This window comes from Centruroides vittatus, unplaced genomic scaffold (genome assembly GCF_030686945.1).
Source record: "Centruroides vittatus isolate TY-2023 unplaced genomic scaffold, ASM3068694v2 contig_1457, whole genome shotgun sequence".
In the NCBI taxonomy this organism is placed as follows: Eukaryota; Metazoa; Arthropoda; class Arachnida; order Scorpiones; family Buthidae; genus Centruroides; species Centruroides vittatus.
This window is the reverse complement of record NW_027120906.1, coordinates 78,299-105,935: the sequence shown is the minus strand read 5'-3', so window position 1 is coordinate 105,935 and position 27,637 is coordinate 78,299. Positions and strand designations below refer to the sequence as shown.

At 28.7% G+C, this 27,637-nt stretch overlaps 1 protein-coding gene across 2 annotated transcripts; it reads right to left on the bottom strand.

Moving 5' to 3' along the window:
* Positions 1-149: 149 nt before the first annotated feature.
* Positions 150-26,980, bottom strand: LOC136968386 (aldehyde dehydrogenase, dimeric NADP-preferring-like). 2 transcript variants are annotated; one of them, XM_067262397.1, is made up of 14 exons: positions 26,935-26,980; positions 26,258-26,306; positions 7,930-8,024; positions 6,748-6,891; positions 6,589-6,684; positions 2,180-2,401; positions 1,747-1,910; positions 1,445-1,675; positions 1,239-1,371; positions 1,090-1,160; positions 906-1,021; positions 684-819; positions 355-511; positions 150-262 (listed from the first exon to the last, which is right to left on the bottom strand). In XM_067262397.1, exons 2-14 carry the CDS (start codon positions 26,268-26,270, stop codon positions 260-262), a joined length of 1,581 nt encoding a protein of 526 aa, XP_067118498.1. In that variant the 5' UTR covers positions 26,271-26,306; positions 26,935-26,980; the 3' UTR covers positions 150-259. The 2 variants fall into 2 exon arrangements, with proteins under 2 accessions (XP_067118498.1, XP_067118497.1); XM_067262396.1 differs by lacking the exons at positions 26,258-26,306; positions 26,935-26,980 and having other exon boundaries at positions 7,930-8,118.
* Between the last annotated feature and the right edge of the window lie 657 nt (positions 26,981-27,637).

Below are 27,637 nucleotides of genomic sequence, written 5' to 3'. Positions count from 1 at the left end.
TTAAAAAAAATTTTTCCTCTTGTAACGTACTGTAATTGTATTATTTTATTTACAATTAAATTTATACAGATTTACAAACGCGTTAAAATTAAATTTACATAAAATATATTTTATTATATATATATACTATATATATATATATAATAGTAATATATATATATATACTATATATTGTTTTCTTGAATAAAAATTATTCATAGATGATCCCACACCTTAAATAGGTAATTGATGTAGACTTGTTCTTCCTTCTCTTAAAAATTCACTAAAACAGATTTAAAAATCAAATTTAATAAATCAAATACTATAAAAATATAAAAAATGAATATAATTTTGAAAAGTCTTTAATATACATACAAAAAGATCTATCATGTATTGTATTACAAATACCAAAATGACTCCGAATAGAAAAGATAATATGTAACCAGTATAAGGAGGGATGATTGATGCTCTACGTTTGGTCATAAATCTGATATAATCGATTTTGGCATCTGAGTATGGCGGATAACGAGCTCTGTAACATAAAACCTGGCGTTATACATTATTTATGTATTAAAATAGAGATTTCTATTTATTTTTCCGATATATAATTTTTAAAGCAGTTGCTTCAGCTAGTGTGAATCAATCTCCATCTTTTAACGTGCAGATTAATGTTAATTATATTTACTAATTAATGTGTTACTTACTCGGACATTTTCTCTCCAACGTAGTTATAATTTCTTTCTAAAACGGCTTTTTGATGCGAGAATGTATCGAATGAGAATTTGCCATGATACCTGCCCATTCCACTCATTCCCACTCCTCCAAATGGAAGCGCATCAACTGTAAGAGGCAAATATTTTCATTAACAAACTGTTATTAATATAAATTAATTACAAATGAAAAAGTATAAAAATTTATATAATTACTTGCAAGATGAATGATTGTATCATTTACACAGACACTTCCACTACAGGTATTTTTAATGAGATTTTCGATCACTTCTTTATTAGTAGAAAATATATACAAAGTTAAGGGCTTTTCTCTGAAATAACAGGAATAAATGAAAATTAAATTTAAAATATTATCATTATTTATACTATTAAACCTTACCTGCTGTTGATAAATTTAATAGCTTCTTGATGATCTTTTACAGTTATTATAGGAAGGATTGGACCGAAAATCTACAAATGAATAATTATATATAATTTTATAACTTCTCAATGTATTTTCTATGATAATAAATCGTTATATATTGTTACCTCTTCCTTCATAATTGGATCGGATGCATTAACATTAGTAAGGATTGTTGGATATATAAATCTTTCCTCTTCGACAATTCTTCCACCGATTGCTACATTATTCCCCGATAATTTTAACAATCTAATTAGTCTCCTGAAATATTGATAAATTATTTAGTATTTTTTACATCATTGCTTATCATCTTCACAATTTTCTAATTACTTACTGAAATTGTTTATCGTTAACAATTCTTGCAAGATCTGGAGAAGATTTGGGATCTTCTCCATAAAATTCTTTTAACAGTTTTTTTGCGGAGTTAACGAATTTATCTTGAATTTCGGGAGTACATAACAAGTAATCTGGAGCTACACAAGTCTGTCCTAAATTAGTACATTTACCCCATAATAAACGTTTGCAACTAATTTCGAAATCAACAGAATTGTCGAGATATACCGGACTGTAGAAGAAATATCGAAATTATAATATTATCATAAAATTTTTAAGATTAAAAATGTCACATTTTATTACCTTTTTCCTCCCAATTCTAAAGTGACAGGTGTCAAATATTTATTGGCTGCCTCTCTGACAATTTGGCCAGTATGCACGGAACCGGTGAAAAAAATGTAATCAAATCTTTCTTTTAATAATTCGTTACATTCATTAACACCTCCAGTAACTACGTGATAACAATCCTAGCAATAAAAAGTTAAAGGATATTATAACAATCTCTTAAATCATCAATAAACAAATCTTTAAGTCATTAATGTCGTATTAAATACGATATTAATATTCATTCTAAGTTATTTTATTTTATTAAATAAATAACTTTCCTTTTATTCTTTCCTCGTAACATTACTCGATAGATTAATAATGTTTCAACAGAAAAACACTATTGTTGAATATCGGTTAACAACAGAAAAATGATCATTGTATAATGTTTTAAGTGAAAATTATTGCTCACCTGATCCAAATAACGAGGAATGAGTTCTGAAAAAAGATTCGAAGTGGCCGAAGCAACTTCTGAAGGTTTCAAAATTACGCAATTTCCGGCAGTTATGGCTCCTACCATAGGCCCAATACTCAATTGAACGGGATAATTCCAAGCACCCATAACCAATACAACTCCGTATGGTTGTTTCACGATGTAAGTCTTATCAAAGAGGGTGACAAGAGATTTCTCAGCCTAAAATATATGTATATATTTTTAAAATGTTATTTAATAATTGAAAAGTATTTAAAATTATTTTAAGCGGGTTTTTTTCAACGTAGCACAGCTAAATTATTTTAAAAAATGGAGAATACACATCACTTTTGTAGCATGTACAAGTTTTTTAATTTTATAAAAATAAAATTTACCATCGTTTTATCTAATCTATTCGGTTTGTTTGTTGTTGTATTGCTAGTTTTAATTAATTTGGCAGGAATTTCGAAATTACAGACCTATAAATTTCCACTGGTGTCCTTCTTCTGTCTGTCTGCATGTCCTTTCTTAATCTCGCTATGAAGTTGGATACACGAAAGTCGAGACTAGATATAAAAATCTTAGGGACAGGAGGCCCCTATTAACTATATACGAACTTCCGGTCCAAACCGAAAGTCACGTTATTTCAATTCAAAATTTTCTCCAGAACGGATAGTTAGATAGATGACCGGCATGACTCTACTGTTATCAGGAAAAGTATGATGTACAGGGGCAAGGCGTTACTAAACTAGAGAACGTGTATTTCGAATTAAATTAAAAATTGCATCCTAGCATTGTAATACATGTTCTTTTCGTACCTAAAAACAACACAAGTCTCCAGGCTACGGCATGATCATTTAATAAAAGCTAAAAGAAAAAGCGATAAGTCACAAATGACTTAGTTTATTCACTTAAAGTTATCGCGAAAAATACACTCGCTAGCATTTCAATGGTTATAGGTGAAGTCCTAGCAAGTTTCATCCATTTTTCTTGTAATACAAGCGAACGAATGACACAAATAGTTTTGGAAAAAGAATGCAATGAGGATACTGTTTTGTAAAACGACCCAAAATTTCGATGGGTTATAACTTTAGTTTGAAGGGCAAACGATGGAAAAACGAATGGCATCAATTACTTTGAAAAAACGCAATTAAGTGTGCCAACTTTACGGACCTATAACTATATGCGTGTGTCTATACTAACTAACTTATTTACACACAAGCTCACATGCACTCATAAATAATTATGTGCGTGTGTGCGTGTGTGCGTGCTTGTGTGTAAATTAATATTCTACTAAGTAAAAAATGATGTCACTATATTACACTTAATTTGTATCAAACTGTTTCGTACTGTACATACACTATATTCTCGTTTGAGTTGCTTTAGAGTTTTAATAAAATCTAAATTAATTTAGAAATGAACAATTTTGAAATTACTTAGACACGCTATAACATTTTCCATCAAATGAAGCTAACGTTGAAAGTATTGGTTCGGTTATTACATTAGTTATTACCAAAATCGGAATTATTTACTTAACAGTATGCAATAACTGTATAGATATGGATGGCATATTAATTGTATTCGTGTTAATATCTGCATTAGTCATGCTAACATTGTCAATCTCGATATTGACTGTTTGAAAATCAGTTACGAATACTACATTAAAATTCGTCCTATATAACCTATTATAACAGCAAGATTTATCATGTGCGGATAATTACTTGTATAATGCATTTAAATTTATAAATAGATTTTAAAAAACTTTATTAAATAGTTATTCATTAGCGTTAAAAATGAACAAAGCGTGGCATCATTTTTAAATGTAAAGTCGACATTTATTTATTAGGAACACGGGTATTGCCATAAGCAAGCAATACCTACTCCTGATGCCTGCTAATTAAGGATTCCTAAACCATTTAATACTTTAGAAACGTCTTTTCAGCCTCTATCAGTCATCTTCATCTATCGAAGAACATAATCGATTTGAAACTCAAAATGGAACAACGTTGATGATTACTTAATTACTCTAACAGAATTTTTCAACATATTGACAACACACATTATATATATACAGTATATATTAGACATTCTGCTTATAATATGGTCTAATAATGAGTGTGTTAACGACTTTTTAGAGGACATCGAGTCAAATAATACAGGCATCCAACTAACAACTAACTATTTGGAAATACCAAGATGAGGTGTAGTCTTGACAAGCGAGATGCGAGTTAGCTGTGAATTTAGACCGAAACTGACGTGAAAGCTGAGCTGGGAAAGTCAATTTCTCAAATTAAATTGCACCTGTTAATAATAGCAAAATACACAGTACGTCGGATATGTTTTTATTTATCTGTTATTAAAATATCTATATCCCATTCACATCTATAAAACTTAAGGAGGAAGAGTTAGAGTTCGGGATATTGCTAAGGTCACGTTTTTACACACATTTTCGACTGTTCGTGTGTAGAAACTTGTTCGTTTTTACACATGAACAGGTTTCTACACACATTTTCAACGTAATTAATGCTCTAATGCTCTAATTAGAGCATTAGAACATTAATTTAGAGCGCGAATAGTCCAGGGCGAACTATTGGTTAATGTTACCTATGGTAGCGAACATGGCGGCACTTCCGGTAATCTCGAACGTGGGTATCAAGTAACGAACTCCGTAGAGGGCGCTCTGATACGACCGGTCATCAATTATGTAAAATTGTTTTTGAAAGTGATGTAGGTGGCATGTCGTACTAACATAATATTTTGATGTTTGGATAATTTGCTCTAAATGTGGCAAAACATGCAAATTGAGTTATCGGACAGACAGCAATCATGCGTAATGCGTTGCCAAAAATGCTGGCGGAATAGTTCTGCCTTTGAAGGAATGTTCAAAGGTAAATGCGGCAATATTTCCTGGACAAGTATTTTGACATTCATATGGCACTATCTTGGTTTAGAGTGTACAACGAGTAATTCAGCAATAGTATCGGGTAATTCAAAAAAGGCAGCAATAAATTGGTCTAACCACATACGTTTCGTAATGTTAGTTTCTTTGCATAATCTCACATCATTTAAAATAGGAGGACCTGGCAAAACAGTGGAAATAGACGAAACTATTATGTAAACCTAAATATGAAAAAGGGGTTGTGAGAGGTATATGCCGGGAGGACAAAACTTGTTTTATATGCCAGATCTGAAATAACTCTTAATTGAATAATCTCAAAGTACGTAAATTCCGGCAGTGTAGTATTAACAGACGAATGGAAAGGATATAACCACATAGATGACTTAGGAAAAATCTAATCTAAGCCGCTCCATTCTGACATTCAAATGTATTATGTTCTTTGATAGCTGAAGATGCTGAAAACATTTAAAAGGCCGAGAACTTTCTAAAGTATTAAATGGTTTCAGTGTCGTTAATGAGTAGACATGTCGAATTTATTATATTAAAGTATAGTATTAGCCTATGGGAGATCGTAGCTTCACAAATAAGTAAGCAGGATGATTTTTAAGTCTTAAAGTCGAGTCTTATATGCAGTAAATTACGGTAATTATCTACGTTTTTGATACGATATTTTTAAAAAGTAATATTTCGTATCTTGTTTTTTTCATGGAAGCTTTTGCAAACTGAAGCTTTTGAATCGATGTCAGTCTGTGTATAATAATATATTGTTCACAGACTGACGTTGGTTCAAGGGTAACAACTTTCTGTAGCATTATTTTAGAATTCAGAAAGAAACCGTATTTAAAAAAAAGGTTACTCGACACAGGTAATTAGCGAGTGACATAACTTTTAATTGATAAAAATCAAGGTTACAAACGAACAACAATCAATTGACATCGTTTTGGATTGGTCAAATAGCTGGAGTGGCCAACTTCACAGGAAGCTGATAAATTTAGGTCAAAGTTATTTATATAAGACATTAATTTTTCGACAGTCTTAAGCAAAACTTTCATGATTTTAATGCAAGCAAGACTTGTTCGATTAAATCTTTATACGTTCACAAAGTAATTATACATATATATATATCAATACATCAATACTTGTTTTGAACAACTTGTAGTCAATAGAAGGGAAATATGGAAGAAACTAACCAATCAATCTCGACTGTTTCACAGAGAAGAGGCCCTGTGAAGCAGTCAAGTAATTTAAAAACGGCCCCGAGGGGTCAAGGCAACACAAGGTTGATATAGGGAACACGCTTATTGTTATTATTATATAACGATAAAAGATTATTAGTTATTTTAAAGGCAAAGAAAAGAAGTCGGCCTTTTCGGATGCCCTTTTTACATTTAGGTCTTATTTTGTGGCATATTTTTACACACGGTTAATTCAGCCCAAAATATACGTATCGTGTTGTTGAGTCAAACAACTATATATATTATAATAAGTTAAAATTGTAAAAATTACTCACAAAATCTGGTTTCGACCATTTATTAATATTCATCAACATGCATCTTATGTCATTCCTCGTGTTTTCAATTTCCATCAATATAACTTCATATTTAGGCTATAATGAATTAATTATTAAATACACAATATAATAATAAAATATATTTAAAATTATTCTTACCTTATTCATGTCTTCTTGAAGTGCTTCGATAAATCGATGTTCATTTTCTACGAACAAACGATCCATTGCATGAAGTTGCTCGATCCGAAATTTTAATGATTTTGTTGTCCCTCTGTTAAAAGCTTTTCGAGCCACTTGGACAATCTAAATATAATTAATTTAGTTTAATAGTATTTATTTCGATTTCTTTATATTGTATACAGGGTGTATCAGAATGACGTTTTAAAATTTTGGGGAATTGTATAGGATGAAATTTTGAACGTTTTGATATCAGGAACCCATAGCCGGAAATGTGATATAAAGTTTCTTCTTGCACTTTCCACTTTGCGGTCGGTATGCTGAATGAAACAGCAGAATACAGTATTTATGACTAGTTTTATTTACAAAACAGTAGAGTACAATCAAACTGTACTGTACATCGAATCAGTGGCTGCACTACTTTAGAGTAAATGTTTAATGTAACGACCATCATGTGCAACGACGAACCATGTTTTGTCCGACTCTCTGTAAGATGCCACGCTCCCCTCTGATGGTATTAAATGCTGTAAAGATGCGCTCCGTAAGCTCGTGAACTGTTCCTACAGGTGTTGCGTACACAAGGGACTTTACATAACCCAGAGGAAGAAGTCAAGAACAACAACATGACGTCAATGGACGGAAGGGTAACTACCAAAGTGAAGGGCGATCAAGCACTTCCTACAGCAGTAGAAACTTTATATCACATTTCCGGCTATGGGTTCCTTATATCAAAACGTTCACAATTTCATCTTCTACAATCCCCCAAATTTTTAAAACGTCATTCTGGTACACCCTGTATAGACTAATTTAGATAATAGGTTATAAGTAATTATGGTATATAATGTAAATATACATTGTTTTTAATTTTTGTCATATTAATTTATAGTTAATTTAATGTTTATCAATTCATATATGTAAGCAGGCGAATTTTTTTTATTTGTACTTTAGCCTTGATGTGTTATATTGGAGGAAACAAGTCGCTCATAAATGTCAAGAAACGATGCAACCTCTAAAGGAACATTTTTCCTCGTTGGTGCTTTCATGGTTTATTTAATACAACAATGAAAAATACGTAGTATCTAATTAAAAAGTAATTTTTGAATATTGTTTATACATATTAGTTTATATTAGAATATTAATAAAATATATTTATTAGATTATTACCTCAGAATAAGAAGGAGTTAGAATGGTTTCCACTTTAGGAAGACCTTGATTTAACGGAGAGGGTTGACGTGGTAAAGTAGGCATTGTGGATTTGCCTGGAATAGAATTTTCTGAATTAATATAAATTTCGACAAAATCATTGCTTGCTTTCATATCGTTCATCATTTCAAAAAATAAGAATAAGATTTTCTTAGCCCAGTGCAATTTCTCTATTGGAAAAAGTCAAACCAATAGAATGTTATTTTCAGATGACGTCAAGCACACAACACAGTGCAATTTCCCTATTGGAAATGTCAAACCAATAGAATGTTATTTTCAGTATGACGTTAAGCACTCCTACGAATACATACAGTACTAGCCGAGTGGTCAAGGTTAGCAGCTGCCGCCCTGGAGGCCCGGGATCGAGTCCGGACGGGTCGAAAAATCCCCAGGAATTTTTTGGGGGGGTGGTCCGTCCGGATATATCGGTCTCCGTCCCTCACCACCCGGCCGCCCCATTGCGGGCCTGGCAAACCCATAGTGGGTTCGCTATAAGAGACACTCTTAGTGCCCACAGGGTGGAAAGAGTTACAAAAAAAAAAAAAAATCCACACAGTACTTATCTAAAACGTCATTCCTCTTTGTTTTTCTATCTTTTCATGCTCTTTATATTGTATTCATATGTTAATGTATATTCCTTTTTAAAAATCACAAAGCTGTGTATTTTTTTTCAAAGTTCTCAATCATAAAACAAAAGTATTGCCGAAAAACATATTACTTATATTATTTTCTCTTGTAGAAGAGCAATGCTGGGAAGTTCACGACGTATATTAGCAGGAGCGTATTAAATTCTTGTCATTTGTTTTACCCTTTAACATTTTTCACTTTCTCAGCCGTCGATACTAAATTCTGTCATTAATTAACGAATATTTTATTAAATTTCGTGTTTTTAAAGCAAAATATTCAAAACTTTTGCATTAAATTATTAAATATGATTAATATTCTATGTGCTAAATAAATTAATTTTCGAAAAATGGGAGTGAGAATTACGAGAGAATTCACTAAACAAAGAGTACTCACTCTCATAGGTATAAGTATTTATGTATTTAAATTTTCATTAAAAATGGAGTGCATTTTTAAGCTTTATCTTGTACTATTACTACTACTAAAATTATTAATATAAAATAATTTCCTTGAATAACATGCTGATACATGTTCTTTTAATCATAAACACAATAAATAAAACGAGAAACTGTATAATTTTCATAAGTTCAGTGATAATTTAGTATAAACTAAAGTATATATTATTTCTTGAATAGTCTTGAAACTTATTAAATTATCTTATGTAAACAAGTAGCCTACAATATACTGTATAACTGCATAAATGTACCGAAATATGTACACTGAAATCTTATATTATAAAAGAGCTGTGTTTTTATGTATACATACGCATACATATTCTATATATACAGTAAAACCCTGTACAATTGACCTTCTATAAAACGAAAACCTGCCTAAATAGAAATTAAATGTCAGAACAAAGCGATTTGTTATGAAAAATACTATTATAAGCTAGAAATTTGTCTAGAAGAGTTAACTCGCTCTCTGCATATTTAAAAAATGAGCACTATTTTTGACTGTTATTTACCTGTCTAAAATGGTAATGAGGTAGGTACTAACGAATTAAGTTTTAGACGTGTCTTATTGTGTATATAAGAGTATACACACGCTTATATTTGTGCACATACAAGTACATATATAATATATTACGCGTATGTACTGTATGTATATATTCACACACACAGAAAGTAATATCATTTTAAGTAATGAAAACGATTTCAAAATGTCAAGCAATACAAGTTAGAAAAATAGTTACCAATTAAAACAAAACAAAAGCAATTCATTCAGAGTAATTTCCCTGGTATTAGTGTAAATGTTATCTTCTAACTTACCTCATATAACTTTAAATAATAATTAAGTTTCTATTATTCAAGCACGTCAGAGCTGTGCCAATAAAAGTTTCACGTCATCTCTGATAACTACACAAGACTTTAAGGTACACACAGAAATATTCATGCTTAAATGGTCATATAAAAATAAATAATATAAAAAAGTAAATTGTATCTTGATTTAAATTAACAAATAAACACGAAACAATCTTAAACTTTTTAAGGATCTTGCTACAGAACATTTGATAAAAAGTCATCCTAACTATTTATCAATAATTTGTTCTGGCACTTGGTTGACCTGAGGATGTGTATTATCGAGAATATAATGTTCTCGATAATCCGCTTGCAATTATTTATTTATTTATTTATTCGGCATTCCTCAGCTGCACTGATTCGAATCTACAACTTAAACGAATAAGCATAACTTATATTCGAGAATATGGTCTTTTCTAGTGGAAAATAATTTTTCAATTAAATTAAAAATGATACATTTATTACTGGAGAATATGCCAAAAATTGTTATTAAGAATTATATACATTTTTTTAAAAACTATTTCTAGTACAAACGTTTTCTGCCGTTTTGAATGGCCTTCTTCGGGTACAATAAGGTCGGTTGGAACGTCGGTTAGCAGGTATTTACGTGACATCAGTGTTTATCTGTTTATCAGATAAACACTGATAAATATTTACGGATAAACATAGATAAATATTTACGTAACGTCACGTAAATATCTGCTAACCGACCTTATTGACCTGAAAGCCATTCAAAACGGCCGAAAACGTTTGTACTTAGTGATCAAATTGCTAGAAACAACGTTATGGGTTCGACCAGGCCACAATGGGGTGAGGGACCACTCTGGATATGTCTGAATATTGAAGTTACATTTTTGAGTAGACTTTTTATAGCAATAAATTTATTAACGTAACACGTATCATTGCATGATTTGCATTAATTTGCGATGTTTAAGATAAAGTTATTGAATGTATAATTATAATAATCTATATAACTTGAATTTTCGATTAAATTGCCAATCATTTAAGCTAAGTAAGAGATTGCAATTTCAAAAACAAATAATTTCGCAATTAATTTCACACTATTAACATTGATGTTGTGGTTATTTATTTTAATTTATATTTAAGAACAGGAAATACAGGTAGATTTTATATTTGTATATTGACTTTTATAAAAGTTTTAAAATATTGAAGTATTTACATAATAAACAATAATTTACACACTATCACCGATAATTAATTATTGACAATATTTTGATAACTTCAGTGTTTACACTATTTGGATATATATAAATTGTTTGTTAATTGTAAAGAAATACAGTAGAGCATCGATTATCCGACTTAATTCGGGACTGGGGTTGGTCGGATAACTGAAAAGTCGGATAACCGAAAAGTATGAAAAAATTACATTATTAGTATAGTGTATTAGGCCTAGTTTAAATACTAGCCTCCCTTTCATGGTCGAGCCAGTGTTGCCAGCTAACACATGCAAAAATTTAACAAAAATAATATTAAAGTAGCCAAGACATAACCAAATATTGTAGCGCCACATCACTAGCGGACGTTTGAATTTGCCGACTAGAACGCAATCGGTTAACCGATAAGTCGGTTAATCGGGGTCGGATAATCGATGCTCTACTGTAATATTAAAGATCTCTCTCTACCTAGGTGTGAATCATTTACTGTTCTTGATCCTGTAACGGCGATAAATGTAAGCCTTTATGTCAACACATCGGCAATTATTCTTTTTGTTTTTTAACTTTGCCGACATGTTGACATAAACCTTTATACTTTAGAATAGTTAACTGTAGGCTATATTTAAAAAATCTGCTTCATTCGTACTGTTGTAAACTGTATACGGTTACTTTATAAAGGCGCGTTATAGCTACACGGGGCCCTGGCAAATTTGAATTAGGGGGCCTCGCGTACAGTGTTGACTTCAGTTTTTGGGGGAATCTCCCTGTATCCGACCTCTAGCAGGTTAAATTCTGAGCTGCGCCTAACAGGCAAGTTTCCAGTAAGAATAGGAACTTTCAATTAAATTTTATAGAGTAGAATCATTTTAAAGGCTAATAAAAAGTATATTATACTCTTCATTGGTGTCAATGGTAACGTATGAAGCAGTAATTCGAAAAACTAAGGAAAGAAAACTATTAGCATTGAAGATGTGTAGGAAGTCAAGGTTATAGAAGATTAGAAATGAAACAATTTGACAGATGATGGGATTGACAGAACAATAACCGATAAAACAGAAAAGAAACAATTTATATGGTATACGGCTATATGGAATGAATGTAACAAGGAAGATGAGTGAGTTCCTCCGAAGAGACAAAAACAGAAGGAAGACTTAGAAGTTGGATGCTAGGAATATACAAAACAACGAAAGTAAGAGATTTAAAAGACCACCAATAACAAAATAGGAAAGAATGAAGCTATTTATATATAGATTATATATTTATTTTACTTAGTAATATAGTGATTTAATTTTACTTCATATCTTATATATTTTATTCTTTTTATACGTAGAACTACGCATCTATACGTATACGAAAACGATCAAAATTATTTAATTATACACAAAGATTTCACTGTGTTTGTTTAATTTAAATTTAACATTTAATTATTTCTATAAACCTAAAATTGTAATGATATCATTTCAGAAACAGATCTTCAACACTAGAAATGCATTTTGACAAGCCATTTTCCTGGAGAATAGCCTACTTACTTAATAAATGACCTCAATATTTTAAATAAAACTAAATGAATTAATTTTCATATAAAATATCGGAAAATTACGAGATTTTCTTTAAAATTTTTATATTTATCTTTAAGATTTGACATAATAATAATATATTTAAAATTTAAGGCATAAAAAGGAACAAACTGCCCAATAAAAAAAGCATTCTATACATTCTTTAAAGAGTTATGAGCGTTAATATTATAGAAAATCAAAAAAACTATTATAAGTATACGTTTAGAAACTCTTTCTAATATCTACTAAAGTTCTTTAAATTCAATTAAGTTTAAAAAAAAACAAGTATATTATATAATTTAATATATAAGAAACGAAAATCGTGCTTTATTTTACAGTTCAATTAGCTGATTTGTAAACGTTTCAACCTGCAAACGTGACTTAAATATTTGACTTTTCTAAGACAATTATATAAAAATTTTTGACAATGACTAATTGCTCTATTTGATTCTTCAAAATATAAAAACATTACAGTGGAAAAATAGCATTTGAAAATAGCATTAGAGCAAAAAACTCGCTACTTAAACGTAATGAACAATACTACTATATCTGTTTTACGTAAGGACATTAATATATTATAGAACTTAATTATTACAAACACACAGAAAAAAAATAACAAAAATAGAAAAAAGGCTCGAAATATGTATAAAACATAATTTTAGGTCATAAAACTTAGTTTTTAAAGTAATTTACTTGCAAATTGCGTACGAATTATGCTATCTGACACCAAAAGTTTGTTATTTAAACATTCACTTGAATACACACTGTAATTTAAAAAAGGTAAATTCATCGAGGAAAAGTATATGAATATTAAATCTATAGATTTATCAATTTATACATAACTTTAGATAAATTGCATGTTTTATGGCAATTGTGGAAACAGTCATACAAAATAAATTAAAATAAATGGCATGTTTAAACCGAGTTTATTTTAATCTATTAAAACAATGTCACTTAAAAATTATTTATCTTCGACGTGGAATTTTATATTGTTTATATAATCAGAATGCTGTCTAATTGTATACAGAATAATAATAATAAATTCATTAATAGTAATTATCATTCTAATATCTCTCATACAATGAAAAATAATTATAGACTGAGTGAAATCTCTCTTATTAAATCATTTCTTAATATTCTATTTTAATATAAATAATAATGTTTTCTCTGCAATTGTTGTTAATGATTTCATTCTCTCTTATTGTTTAGTAGAATAAACGTTGATAAGCCTATAGCCATTAGTAAGTTCGTAATTATTCTCTTTTAATAGCTATAAGTCTCTTATAAACTATTATTTTATTTTGTAAAGTTGATCAAACTTTACAGATTAAAGTAACGTAATCCATTATTGAAAATTATGAAATATTTTTTTAATAGTCGCCTTTTTGAGAGGGAAGGTTAAGTAAAATAGGTCAGCAAATGGTTTGTCCTTCATGCTATCAGCCGGAAGAGTCGAAAAAAAAATTCTTCTAACGGGTTACTAGAATTGTATAATAATAGGACAACCGAACTGGATTTATATATTTATAACCGATTTTCCAATATTGAGATCAACGGCATATTTATACTAAAAATTTCCGATCGATTTTCATCTATGTGTAATATAAATAGAGGAGAATCGAAACTTGTCTAACATATATAACATCTTACATGATAGAGTTATTTAATTCGATAATAAAGTATAAATTAGAGAAATAAACACGAGATTAGTAAGTAACGGATAAACAAACTCACCGACTTTTCTCTCCTGTACGTTTATGTATGAAAAAGAATCCTTAAGAGTTAGGAGAGATGCATGTTTCTCTGGTATTTCAGTCACTTTCCATATCGCGTATTAAACATCATCGTCAGTCTGCATTCGAGGAGGTGAATGACAAGTTGGCCTACTCTAACTGTATATAGGTCATTGAGCTAGTACTTTGGCCTATATCCTTGGCAGTGACCTTATTCAAAAGCACACCCCCACATGTACGAAGTTTTATCTCTCCACTTCGTTGTTTATAAATTAATTATGCAAATATATATTTTTAGTTTTGAAATAAGGCACATTCTTTCTACACAATGATGATGATAATAATAATAACAACAACACTTAACATGTCCTCATTAAGTAATTGCGGTAAGGATAATAATTATATAAATAATGCTTAATAATTGAATAAGATTATTTACAAAGTTCAGTGACCAAAAAGAAAATGAACCGTACAGGATAATATACCATTCCTTCTATATAAAGAATATAATATACAGTACTTTTATTTAATTACGAATAGTCGTAGTAAGTGTGAACTTCGATGATATCATTGTTAAATCACTTAATTTTATTTCGAAATTAATTAAAATGTTTTAACTGAACATTTTCTACGTTAGAATCGCATTTAAACGCCAAAAATTAGTCAAAATTCGGGGGGAAAACATTTGTATGTGTTGTTTCCCCCCGAAAATGAAATTAAGTTCATTGTTATGTTTCTACCGAGGAAAACAAAACACGAGACGTGAATTTAAAATTAAAATTTTTTAAACAAAATTATTATAAGAAATATAATTACCGAATCATCTGTAGGTTAATGAAACTATTCCAGGTTATGTACATGTTTCGTGTAAAAGGTCAAGGGTTATTATAATATTCAGTTCATTGCTTTAAAAAATTGTAGTAATGAAAAAGAGATAAAAATTATGGACGTATCAAAGTTATTTTTTAAATAAAACCGAGAGTGCTTTTGTTTCTTTGATTGTTTCACTTTACAATTACGTTAATCAATTATTTTATTAGGAAAAATAACGGAATAAATACGAATTAATTTCAATGCGGAAATATATACACGTACTGTACTGTACATTATAAAAATATAAATTATTTATATTTAATTTAAATATATTGTTTAAATAATTTTATTACAAATACTCCAAGTATTTCTTAAAATTTGACAAAATATCTATTTAATTAATGTGGTTTAGTAATTAAATTAAGTATCAAATACTCTAAATATTAACAATACTTCTATTGGTGTCCATAGAATTAATTATAAAATTTTAAATGAATAAGGTAAAATGTAAAGATATTCTTTATCAATTTATCAATAATTATCAAGTAAGTTTGTCTACAATCTCGAATTTATTTAGACTTTGTTCATAAAGTTATTAGTTAAATAAAATCAAATATTTTATGAAAAATTACTACATTAATAGTAATTTTATTTTACATAACTAATTAAAAAAATAATTTAATTAATTTTTAATTAAAAATCCTAAATTTGTGACTAATTTTGAATCGATTGAATATTCTTTAAGGAGTTTTAATTCGCGAAAAACAATATTTAACAATACAACCATAAAACTAGGATAAAATTCATATAAATTTAATTCAGTAACTTATATAAAATTAACAACACATACAATTAATACGGGTCAATAGACTCAAGTTTAGATAAGATTTTGATGAATAAATCTATAAACCCTCTCAATAATAATAAATCAAAGTTATACCTGAATAAATCTAATTAAAAACACTAATCTTTCATCGGATTTAAATGACATTAGCGTGAAAACTAATACAATAGACCTTCGATTTAACGGACTAATTGGGGGAATTAGTCTCACCATACGTTAAATCGAATGTTTTAAAAACATATAGCCTATTAATAACAAACTTACAACGTTATTATAATGTACTATATATATTATGTAATTTATACTCATTGAATCGTCTTTTAGCTTGTTCTATCTGCGTAAAATCCAGAGTTTACTATATTTATTTTACATAATAATGCAAGAGAATTCATTTATAATATATTTTTTTAATTTCTATAATATTCTTTATTACGTATTTATAGTTAAGATTTTGAGATACATAAACACTGACAGAAAAACACTGGGCCGAATGTTGAGGAACGAGGAGGTTCGCAATACAACGGTTTAAACTATTGTGTAAATAATGATTAAATCGAGTAGGGTTTAATGTTTGGTACTTAAAATACTGATTGAGGCTGATAATGCAATCATTATCAGCTACGTTTAGAGGATAGTAGCTCAGAAAGAGCTTAAATATGCCTATTTGAAAATAACGATAGATAAAGCGGACACTCTGATTACAATACGAAAAATTTTAACTATAAGTCAATGTGCACTTCGTAAAAGCATATCGATTTATAGTCTTTTTAAGCTGTATTTTATTCTAAAAATGTCTATTAATAACTCGCAATTATATTTCGAACAGAACAAAATAGTACACGGAAACACTTACCACTATATATAAAATCAAATTTTGATGACTTAATAACTCCGACTTAATATTTTAATGAAATACATATATGTTTCTAATATTACGATATTTAATATTGAAACTAGTGAATACAATATCAAGTATACGCGAGAGTTGTATCCAAGCATAAACAATAATAATAACTATTTCTTCGTGCCTTTCTGTAGAGGCACGCCCCACTGTTTGATAACTTGTAATAAGCAGGTTTTACTTATACTTTATTTTTATTTAAAAAATAATAATAAATGTTACAGGTCTTTCGACAAACAATCAAATTAGATTTTTTCTCTATTATAATATATAATAGGCCTATGCTTATGTATAGAATTGCTATCGTGTTGTATTACTGCTCTAGAAGCTAAAAATATATTTTATTTTTAAACACTTTCCGATTATTTTTCTTTTCTTCCACAATATAAACGTTATAAAAGTATTTTAGAACATTACTTTAATATGAGAATTGATAGTTCCTATTCAAGTTTTACTACAGATTATTTTCCAAGATACAATTAATGTTATAACCTAATTAATCAATTTATTGAAAATGTGTTTAAATTTAAAAAAATTCCTATTATTTTATACATTTTCACACAATATAATAATGTTTTAATGACTTATTTCTTCGTGCGAATATTATTCATAATATATAAACCAAAGTTTCCGGTAAGTAAATTTTATTTTAAATAAAATACAGTGATAAATCATTTAGACACATGAAAAGTTTCCTTATTACTTTTATATTGTCGGAAATATTTTTACATATCTACAATTCGATCTTATATGCAGTTACATTAATAACTTAAAAAAATTATTAATTTTCGAAAGTTAATTAACGATTAAAATTAAATTTAAAAAAGCATATTGATCGTTGAGATTTAAAAAATATAATAATATATTTGTTTGACTGTATTTTAAATAACACTTTCAGGAAAATGTCACGCACGATGTCTGCATGAAATACTTTATAAAGAAAGTTAACGATAAAAATCAAATATATGTTGACAAAAATCTAATATATTATTGTCTGTTGTGTAATAATTTATACGTCAGTTACTAATATCGCTCGGTTATATACTTGGTTCGTACTTTGATAATCCCTTGATGCATGTTCCATAATAAAATTGGAACAAGAAAACTGAATCTATTTTCAAATAGAGCATAACAGCATCATAAATCGTGCATGGAAAATGGGTTGAGGCCTTACATAGGCCTATATGATTAACTTAAAAAATATATATATATATATAGGCCCTATTATTATAAACAAATTTATTGTATTTAAGATTAAACTTGTTACGAGGGAGTAAGAGAGTTTTATCTCTTTATTAATTAAATAAGTTACAGGATTGATTTAAAAAAATATAAATAACTACTAAAGCCTTATGTATCTTCCATTTTATATTTATATTTTAAATCAAGCGATGCCGTTCTTTAATTATAAATCTTTTAATTTTTTAGAAGGCAAAAGAAAAATAAATCGTTCTATTTATTAATATATTTAAAGTAAAAAGATCTTCAGGTAAATTAATTTATTAAACGTTTATAAATCGGAAATTTTCGTCATGAACTTTGATGATTTATGAGTTAAATAAAAAGGAAAGTGCGAGTTTTTATTTAGAATAGTAAAAAAAAAGGAAAATAACAAAAAAACATATCGTAGTTTTTACACCGTTCGAAGACGATTGAAAATTTCTTTATTATTCCGGTATTAAAAGAAAAAATATTCATTAAAAAATTTAAAAATAAGAAATTTGTTTAATAGGTCATTAAAAAACTTGAGATTAGGTTATCAAAGGTCATAATTATCGCTTGATTTCATTCGTTTCTTTCTATGGATAAAAATCTTTCCAATGCAATTAATTGCGTAAAAATTATCTTATATATATATATATATATATATTTATAATGTAGCGTGTCTAAAGTTACATACATTATTTTAAATAAATCTATTGGTAACACTTAATATTACAGTAATAGGAATTAGCAATAGGCATAGAGAAGAAAAATAATTTATGGCATATAGCTGATTTACTCGAATGTATTTGATACACGCATTTGATCACCTGACTTAAAATTAAATATATAAAATAAAATTGTTAAATTTATATCTAAGCTAACGACAACACTAACAAAACAATAAGTTTACAGTAAAACTAACTAAAAAGCCATATACTCGCATATATAATAATTATTTCCAATCTTTATAATAGAGTTTAGGGGGGAACTATTTTCTTTGGTATTAATTAATGAACTTTATATAACCTTTTGCATAACCTTCAACAAGAATGGATAGTTTGTAAATGAAATCTCTTAAAAAAGAGGAATTTTGAATATATATATATATATATATATATATATAATAACGTCACTCTTTATCAACCAAGCTTAAACACAACAAAATTAACGGATCTCAAATAAGACAAGAACAAACAATTAATCAGCTTAAAACTTTATTCAGATTGTCAAAGTATTTAAGATAATCCCTTAAAAATCTATATATTTTTCAGAAAAATCATTTCAATTGTATTGTTCCGAGATGATAATACATCGTAATTTAGATTTTTTTCAGTTAAAGAGTAACAAATCAAGAATTCCATAATATAAAACAGTGGTATTAGGATAAAGAATGCCCTATTGTTAAACTTATAAACAGAAGGAAATAACCAAATTAAATTATATTATTATTTTGAATAAATGGAAGAACCTATGGATTGACTATTGACAAATACGTCGAAAGTGAAATCGATTGACGTCGAGACATTGGAAATTCTAATGATAAATACTTTTTATAATACAATATATTACATAAAACAATCTTCTTTGTAGCGTAATAAATTGTGGATATTTAGCAGAATAAATTGCAAGAACAATGCAGTTTAAAAGATGAATATCTACTAATAATAATGGTATTATAGTTGGCTTATTAAAAACTTCTGAAATAATATTTTAAAAAATACAAACAAATTTTACAAGTATGTTGTATTTTAAACATCACAATTCATTTTTTTCATAATTTTTCAAGGACAGCTCTATGTGTGTGTGTGGGGGGGGGAATTATCGTCCAAGGAAATGAAATCTGCATCCATAACACTTCCTTATGAGATTTTTCTCATAAGGAAGTTCTAAACCTCGTCTTTGTACCGGTACCTTCTAGCAGTAATAGCATACGTTACAAAAATGTGGTACTCAGTATGGCCATTAAGGATAATGCCGCGCCAAAGCATGATACCATCACCTGCAAATTGATTTCTTTCACAACGTTCATGTATCTTCCCGGTCTACCCGGATTCTAATCCGACGATAATCATTCTTTAGCCTCCCTGGATTTGTTATCGAACAGAATATTGCCCCATTCATTCAAAGTCTGCGCTCATGTTCATCTTAAACGGGGTCGTCTGTGCACCGGAATCAATGGAACTTATCATAATCGGTATCTGCCAAAAAAAGATTATTCGTCCGAAGCTTCTTCTAGACAGTTTTTCATAGAAATAACATTGTAGATAGCTCTGACAGAGATTCTTACCAGAATTTATTTTTACTTTCCCATTTCTTAAATATAACAAAGAGAAAGTATGGAGATCGGTCAAAAAATGACCTCCCCAAGAGTTTTTACATTTTTGCATTCAGGACACCCTGGAACGTCGAGAAATGCAAAAATATTTAGGAGTTTTTTTTTCTGTGTGTATGGATTTATCGTCCCATGCATACACACACACACACACACACACACACACAAACACTATTGTGTGTGTGTGTATATATGGGACGATTTTGTTCACCCTCTTTGAAGGAATAACTCCTGTTCTTTTTGTCCAAAATTTCTGAAATTTTGCAGAAAGGTTTGTTTATTAGGGGAATTGATGCTATTAAATTTTGGTGATTAAAAGTCGAGGGGTGGAGAGATAAAAGGGGTCGTGTGTATCTCCAGTACGGTTGGACTTAATGACGATTTTACTTGCTATTAGTATTTACAATTTTTTTAAACCCATCCCTACCTGAAAATTAAGCTTTTTGCCATTTTATAATAGAGACTTTTAAAAAATTTAAAATAAAATTTGATAACAGATGACGCCACCAAATGTTGCCGGGAAAGTTAAGCAACTCGTTGCTAGATTTTTTTTGTTACGATGCGCTGTAACTTCAAATAGCGATCTTGTTAACGGTGATAACTCTCGGACATCACTATCTGGTTAACGTCCAATATACCCTATTCTTTAAAATGTGATCCTAAGTCTGTATATGACAGCAGAAAATTTAGAGTTCTGTCTGTTTCTTCCATAAAATTGTCTTTATGGAATTATAACTGTCGGTGTCATACAGAACAAACAAACCTGGATGGTCAAACAACAACAGAAACAATGTCATGCCTTACTGTATTTGAAAAGCCTGCATACTTTGCGTAAACCTATGCTTTTTATTGAAACATTCGAATACATCAAGGGATATTTTTATTGTCTAGAAATGTTCAAATAAATTTTTTTTTGTTTATTTTGTTTATTTTTTGCTCTAATCTATGGATTTGACGATTACGCTTAATTTTTGAGCATGAGTGTATATATGTGGAAGATATATAGAGAATGATAATTTTTTTTTATTTCTTTGGTAAAAATAGGAAAGAAAAATAATGAAAATTCTGTATCGTATTATTTTAATTACTTATTTCATTGTTTAACCATTAAATTAAATAGCCTAAGATCACCATCTTGTTTATTTTAATAAAATATCTTTTATCTCTAACGGAGTTTAATTCTAAACTTATTTTAAATACAAGAAATTGGTCTAAAAATAAATAAAATAAACTAGTATTATTTGTGGTTTAAGTCAAACAACACTTGATCTAAAAATAATAGTCGTTTATTTTATTATTTTTTAATAGAAAGAAAAACTGGTCAAGCTATGAAATTTAGCTGTGATCTAATTCAATAATCGAGTGAGAGAAAAAAGCAATTAACATTCAAGTTTCTTAGCAATTTTGTTTTATTTCACATAAATTTATAGACATATAATGAAAAATCTAATCTGGACAAACAAGTGTAATACAGTCGAATCGAATTGTCTATTAGAAAATAATTTAGAGAGGATTATTAATTGAAAAGAAATAATAATAATGCAGCAATAAAAATAGATTATTAGAAAGTAACTGTTTAGTTTTGAATATTCATTTTAGTACACGAACGGCGTAAAGAATATCTATTTCTCTGCTTATTTAATACATATATTCTGATATAAATATATTCGTGAGATCGGTCCTACTACTAGACTACTTATCGTATAGTAACCAGACATGAGGAATTAATATCACTTTCAAGTCTCAACGGAATAGAAACAGATGACGATATAAGGCAAAGAACAAGGAATAATCACAATTGGAAGAAAGATAACATTATTAAATATGCTACTTGGAATGTTCGAGGCATTAATGGGAAAGAGGAAGAATTAGACTATCTATTCAAGAATGGAAAAAATTGACATAGCTGTCACTTCAGAAACAAAGAAGAAACTAAAAATTATACATTTATTTATAGTGGAGTGAATAAGAAAACTCATGCCCAAGAGGTATAATGATTTGGGTACATAAATCTCTTAAAGAAAATATCCTTCATTGCACATACTGTACAGAGAGAATCATAGAAATTCGCTTAAAAATTAAGAGGCAATTTAAACATTATCGGTACATACGCTCCTGAGGAAAGCCGAGAAGAAGAAAACGAAAACGTCTATATAAAGTTGCAAGAAATTTTTAATAAAGTTAACAAGAACGATTACACCACAATAGCAGGAGATCTGAATGCAAGAGTGGGAAACACTCCAGTAAATAAAAATATTGGAACCTTCGGAGAGAATACTCGTAACAGAAATGGTATTAGACTCGTTGATTTTCTTATTTATAATATAATATATTAAAATTTATGAATCAAGAAATTAAAGAACCCATAAAGATTAATTGTGGTGTGACAAACGACCAGTTTCTTAATTATTATCAAACATTTTGGACAGATCCTACATATACTAACAAGATTTTTGAAAGCAACAATCAAAATAGGAATGAATTATCAAAGGAAGAATTGTTTGAAAGTTTAACCAAAACAAAAAATGGAAAACAACAGGAGATGATGGCATAAATGGAAAGTTATACAAATATGCTGGTGATAAATTCCACAAGATATTATTGACATTCTTCAATAATATACATGAACAAGCCTGTGTACCGCTTGAATAGAAGAAGAGTATTCTACTGCCTATTCATAAAAAAGGAGATAAACGAAAATTAGATAACTACATAGGCATTAGCCTGCTAAATACCTGTTATAAAATCTATGCCAGAATTCTAAATGAACGATTAAAATGGCAGGAAGACTTCCACTTCCAAACAACATAAAATTCAATACAATGCTATTTGCCGATGATCAGGTGGCAATTGCTAACTCTGAAGATAATTTACAAAAAGGTTTATTTACCTTAACACTTTAAAACCACACCTTGTACAAAAACATTTCGGACTAAATTTATATAAAACTCTGTCTCTTCCGACTCTCCTGTACGGAAGTGAAATCTGTGTCCTAAAGAAGAAAGGTATCAAAAGATCACAGGCAGCCGAATGAGGTTCGTGCGCCGGACTGGATCATCGTCGAAATGAGGATATTATTTTGGAGGAACTCCACATATAGAGAAAAATGGCTTCAACGTGTATTTCGAATGTCGCCGGGTAGGATACCTCATGCAGATTAGGAGTTTAAAGTTACTAAAAAATAAATAGAAAAAAGCCAAATGAAGATTCTTAAGAAAACGTGGTGTGATAAGTCCAAAAATAACGGCCAAAATTACGCAGCTATATAAGAATAAAATACAAAGAAAAAGGACAAGAAGCCATATAATAAAAGCTTGATTTTCGTTATCATGCTTAGTAATTCACTTCAGTGGAGTTAAGTGTGTACTAAAGTAAGGATTTGTGCTGGGATACAAAAAAGTGATGATGATAAACTATAGTTGATGCTAACGCGAATCAAACCCACATAAAAAGTGAATATCAAAAGTACAGGGTTACCATAAAGCAGCTTAATAGATCAGTTTTTTCCTCTGTGTTGAAACCGTCTCCTTCTTTAAATTATATTTTAAGACACCACGAAGTGTTGATACTAATACTGTACTGGAATTTTTCACATCCACTTTATTTTCTTATGTACTTCACAGTCTTTAAACTAATTGTTAAAGATTGTAAAGTACATAAGAACATAAAGTGGATGTAAAAAAGTCCAGTATTAGTATCAACACTTCGTAGTGTCTCAAAATATAAAATTAGTTTTTATTAATTATGAAAAATATGTTTAATTATAACAAATTTCTAATATAAATATAAAATAATAAAATTATTATTTTTATTAAGTTCTTATATTCGATACAGTTAATTAGTTTTTACTTTTTCATCTTCGTCTACATTTGATATTACAAAGAAAGTCATTACACCGGATTTACAAATTAACCAGTTGATGAGCCTAGGAATGTTGGGGTTAAATTAATTTAATTGAAGGTAAATTTGCAGATTCTCCTTGACAGATCGCTCTTTTGCTACGTTGCAACACATGAACGATCTGCCGAGGAAAATGCCTCCCAGGATGACTTTCAATAGGAAACTGGGCCTATTTAGGTGTTCGATTTAAAGGAAATCTGGAAAAACCACGTGGCTAGTCCGTTGGTAAGGAACAAAAAGAGACAGTAATTATGTTGATTTTTCTCTGGAGCGAGATTCTAGTGGGAACTAACAAAACCAAATAGTTTACACGAAGTAAATAATTTTAAGTACTTTGTGAAGTTTGTATTCTGTCAACTGGATTCCGAAATAAATTATCAATTTCTGAAATGGAAAAGTTGAGTAGATAAGAATAAAAAGGATTCCTTACAAAATACCTCTTGAATGATTAAATAAAACTGTTAAATTATTTATTTATTGCTTCAGTAAATTTTTCCTGCTAATTTACTTAACAAATTGTTTATCAATATCAGAATATATACTAAGTCAATGGCTTTTTGAATATTTATAAAAGAGACTAACAATTTTCTTCTTTTTTGTAAATAAAAGTAATTGTATTAAAAAGGCCACAACAAATATAAACGTTTCTGTTCTTTTAATTTTCTGAAAAACGAATCGAAAGTTTGTCATTAAACAATTTCCCTACGTCCAAGGAATAAATCTTTCTGTCTGTAAATGATTGAAACATTTTCTTATTGCCAATAAAAGCGCTATTGGACGGTATTTTTCGTCTCCTTTTTTTATAAGTTATATGAATCAAAGCTTTATTTCGTGTTGTACAGAATAATCTAAGGTAAAAAAATATTTAAAAGGACTTTTTTTAACTCTTGAGGCTTTGATTTAATAAATTCAGTAGGAATTAAATCAGCTCCAGGAGTTCTTTCTTTCATTTTCTTTACAGATTCTTCTAGTTCTGTCAATGTGAAATCAGGATGTAATATTTCATTAAAATCAATAAACATATTCCTGTCTAGTTCTGTAGTATCAGTTTGTTCAGTTCGCCATACATTGAAATTAATAGCGGTTTTTTTAGATTTTACTTCGAAATTTATTAACTGAAACGAAGTAATTTTATATCTTTTTATTAAGGTATCGTCTATTTTTGAATAATATTTTTTTTTTTTTACTTTTTAGTAAATTTTTATATATGTTTTATTTCATAATAGTTTATTCCTGTTTATTCCTGAAGGATTTTCTTTCACTTTCTTCAGATATTTTTTTATTTTTTATTTTATTAGTATTGATACAGACTGCATCGTATCTAGGTTGTCTTGTTTTCCTCAAAGCTGTTCATTTGTTCGTCTCTTATTATAAATTCCTGAAATATTTTCTATATTTTATCATAATTGTTAATATAATTATTTAAGTTAGAATATATAAAACTGAAATTCTCTTCTAATATTTCTTTTTTAAATTAAATTCAAAGTTTTATTCTAATTACAGTATTTTGTTTCTTCATTTTTAAATAAATAGGAATTTGTTTGTTCTCTCTTCCTTTGTAAGATCAGCAGTTATTTGCATCACATACCACTCATTTCGTCGATATTTTCGTATAAATTCATAATTGGATTTCTTATTTATACATTAATCAATGCGTATTATTTTTTAGTTGTATCAGTTCAACAATGTCTGTATCTACTAAGTTTAAATCTCTTGTTATACTGACCTTTCACCTCTTACACGATCCCGAATGGAAACCAATTCTTGTTTAATTACAGCTATCTTCTCATTAAAACAGTCAATAAACTAAATTATTTTATTTGATTTTTATCAAAATAATGTTTCCAACGAAATAAAACTGAATGACATAACGTTTAAAAATGTTTAATATTAATAAATCTACTTACTAGCTCTTAACATCGTGAGGCAGATTCTTCCTTTTTATATATATAATAGCTATAAAAAGAATATAAATTGTAAATATTAATACATAATAAATAAATAAAATTTGATAAAGTAATGATATATTATTCCCTGCACATTTAAGATATGAATTTTATAATAATTTTAATTAGTTTTCTCACCTAAAAAATTTAATACTTGAATCAATGTCTGAGGTTTCGAAATACGATAACCTTTAAATATGTCTACAATAAAAACCTATAGTTAGAATGTATGGTAGATGTTTTATGTTATCGTTAAATTCTTTTTAACGGTTGTTACGAAACAGTAGGATGTAGAAAGAATTTTTTAAAGCTAAATTATATCAAAACAGTTTTCTTTTATATATATAGGCCTGTATTAAACTATTCTGTAATTTAATTTTATACAAAATCTGGAAATTGCAACTACAATAATAAAATTTTACAAATTTATACATAAATAACACTTAATTATCATCTTTAAGGTTCTAATGAACTAATTAATTTTCTTAATTAATTTTAAAGTTAATTACTACAGATAATTACACTATAAAAATAGAAAAGTAAAGATTAAAATTTAATTATTATTTTTCTTAAGTTTTATCTATATATTTTCGTAGAGAAAATATAAAATTGAATAATTATTATTCATTTAAACTTACTTTCTCAAAAAATTCTCACTGCGTAGTTTTAGTACTGTCAATTAAAGCCTATTTAAGTATCGCGATATCCCATGATCCTTGATTAATGTCAAACAAGGCTATGTACTGTACTGTACGGTACATTCCGGACTTTGAAATCATATGTTGTTATCAGCTCGTTTTTCAGATGAATAAACTCGGTTTAACTGTATCTGTTGGTAATATCGCTTGTTAATATCACGCGCTTGGTTAACTCTTCTATTATATTACATTATAGTATTTAATTATTTAACTATAAAGGTTATCTTACGTGAGTGTTTATCACACTGATGACCAATCTAATAGATTTAAAAAATTCTTTAAATTGTGTTAGATTAGGCACTCGGTGTGATAAATCCTTACGTAAGATAACCTTTGTAGCTATATAAATCAAATAGTATACTATAACGAACATTAAAACGAAAGCCATATAAAGAGTTTGGTTATTTCAGCCTACCATTGTCACGTTTATCGCTGTACGAAATGGCAGTTTCATTGGTCAAGTAGGCACCAATTGAAAATATATCTTCAATTTTTTCAGATATTATATTTTTTCCTAATGTCAACTCTAAGAAACTGTGCCATTCACAGCCGAATATGAAATGGTAATCTGCCAACCAATCAAATTTCGCGAAGAACGGCACCCTCGAAAATCGCTTAAGACACATTTTGTGCTCGCCGGTAA

Coding starts and splice junctions, on each gene's coding strand:
- LOC136968386 (XM_067262396.1), bottom strand. CDS start 8,094: ATGATGAACGATATGAAAGCAAGCAATGATTTTGTCGAAATTTATATT. Junction 1,161..1,238: donor ATCCAATTATGAAGGAAGAG/GTAACAATATAT, acceptor ATTCATTTGTAG/ATTTTCGGTCCAATCCTTCC. Junction 820..905: donor TACAATCATTCATCTTGCAA/GTAATTATATAA, acceptor TGCCTCTTACAG/TTGATGCGCTTCCATTTGGA.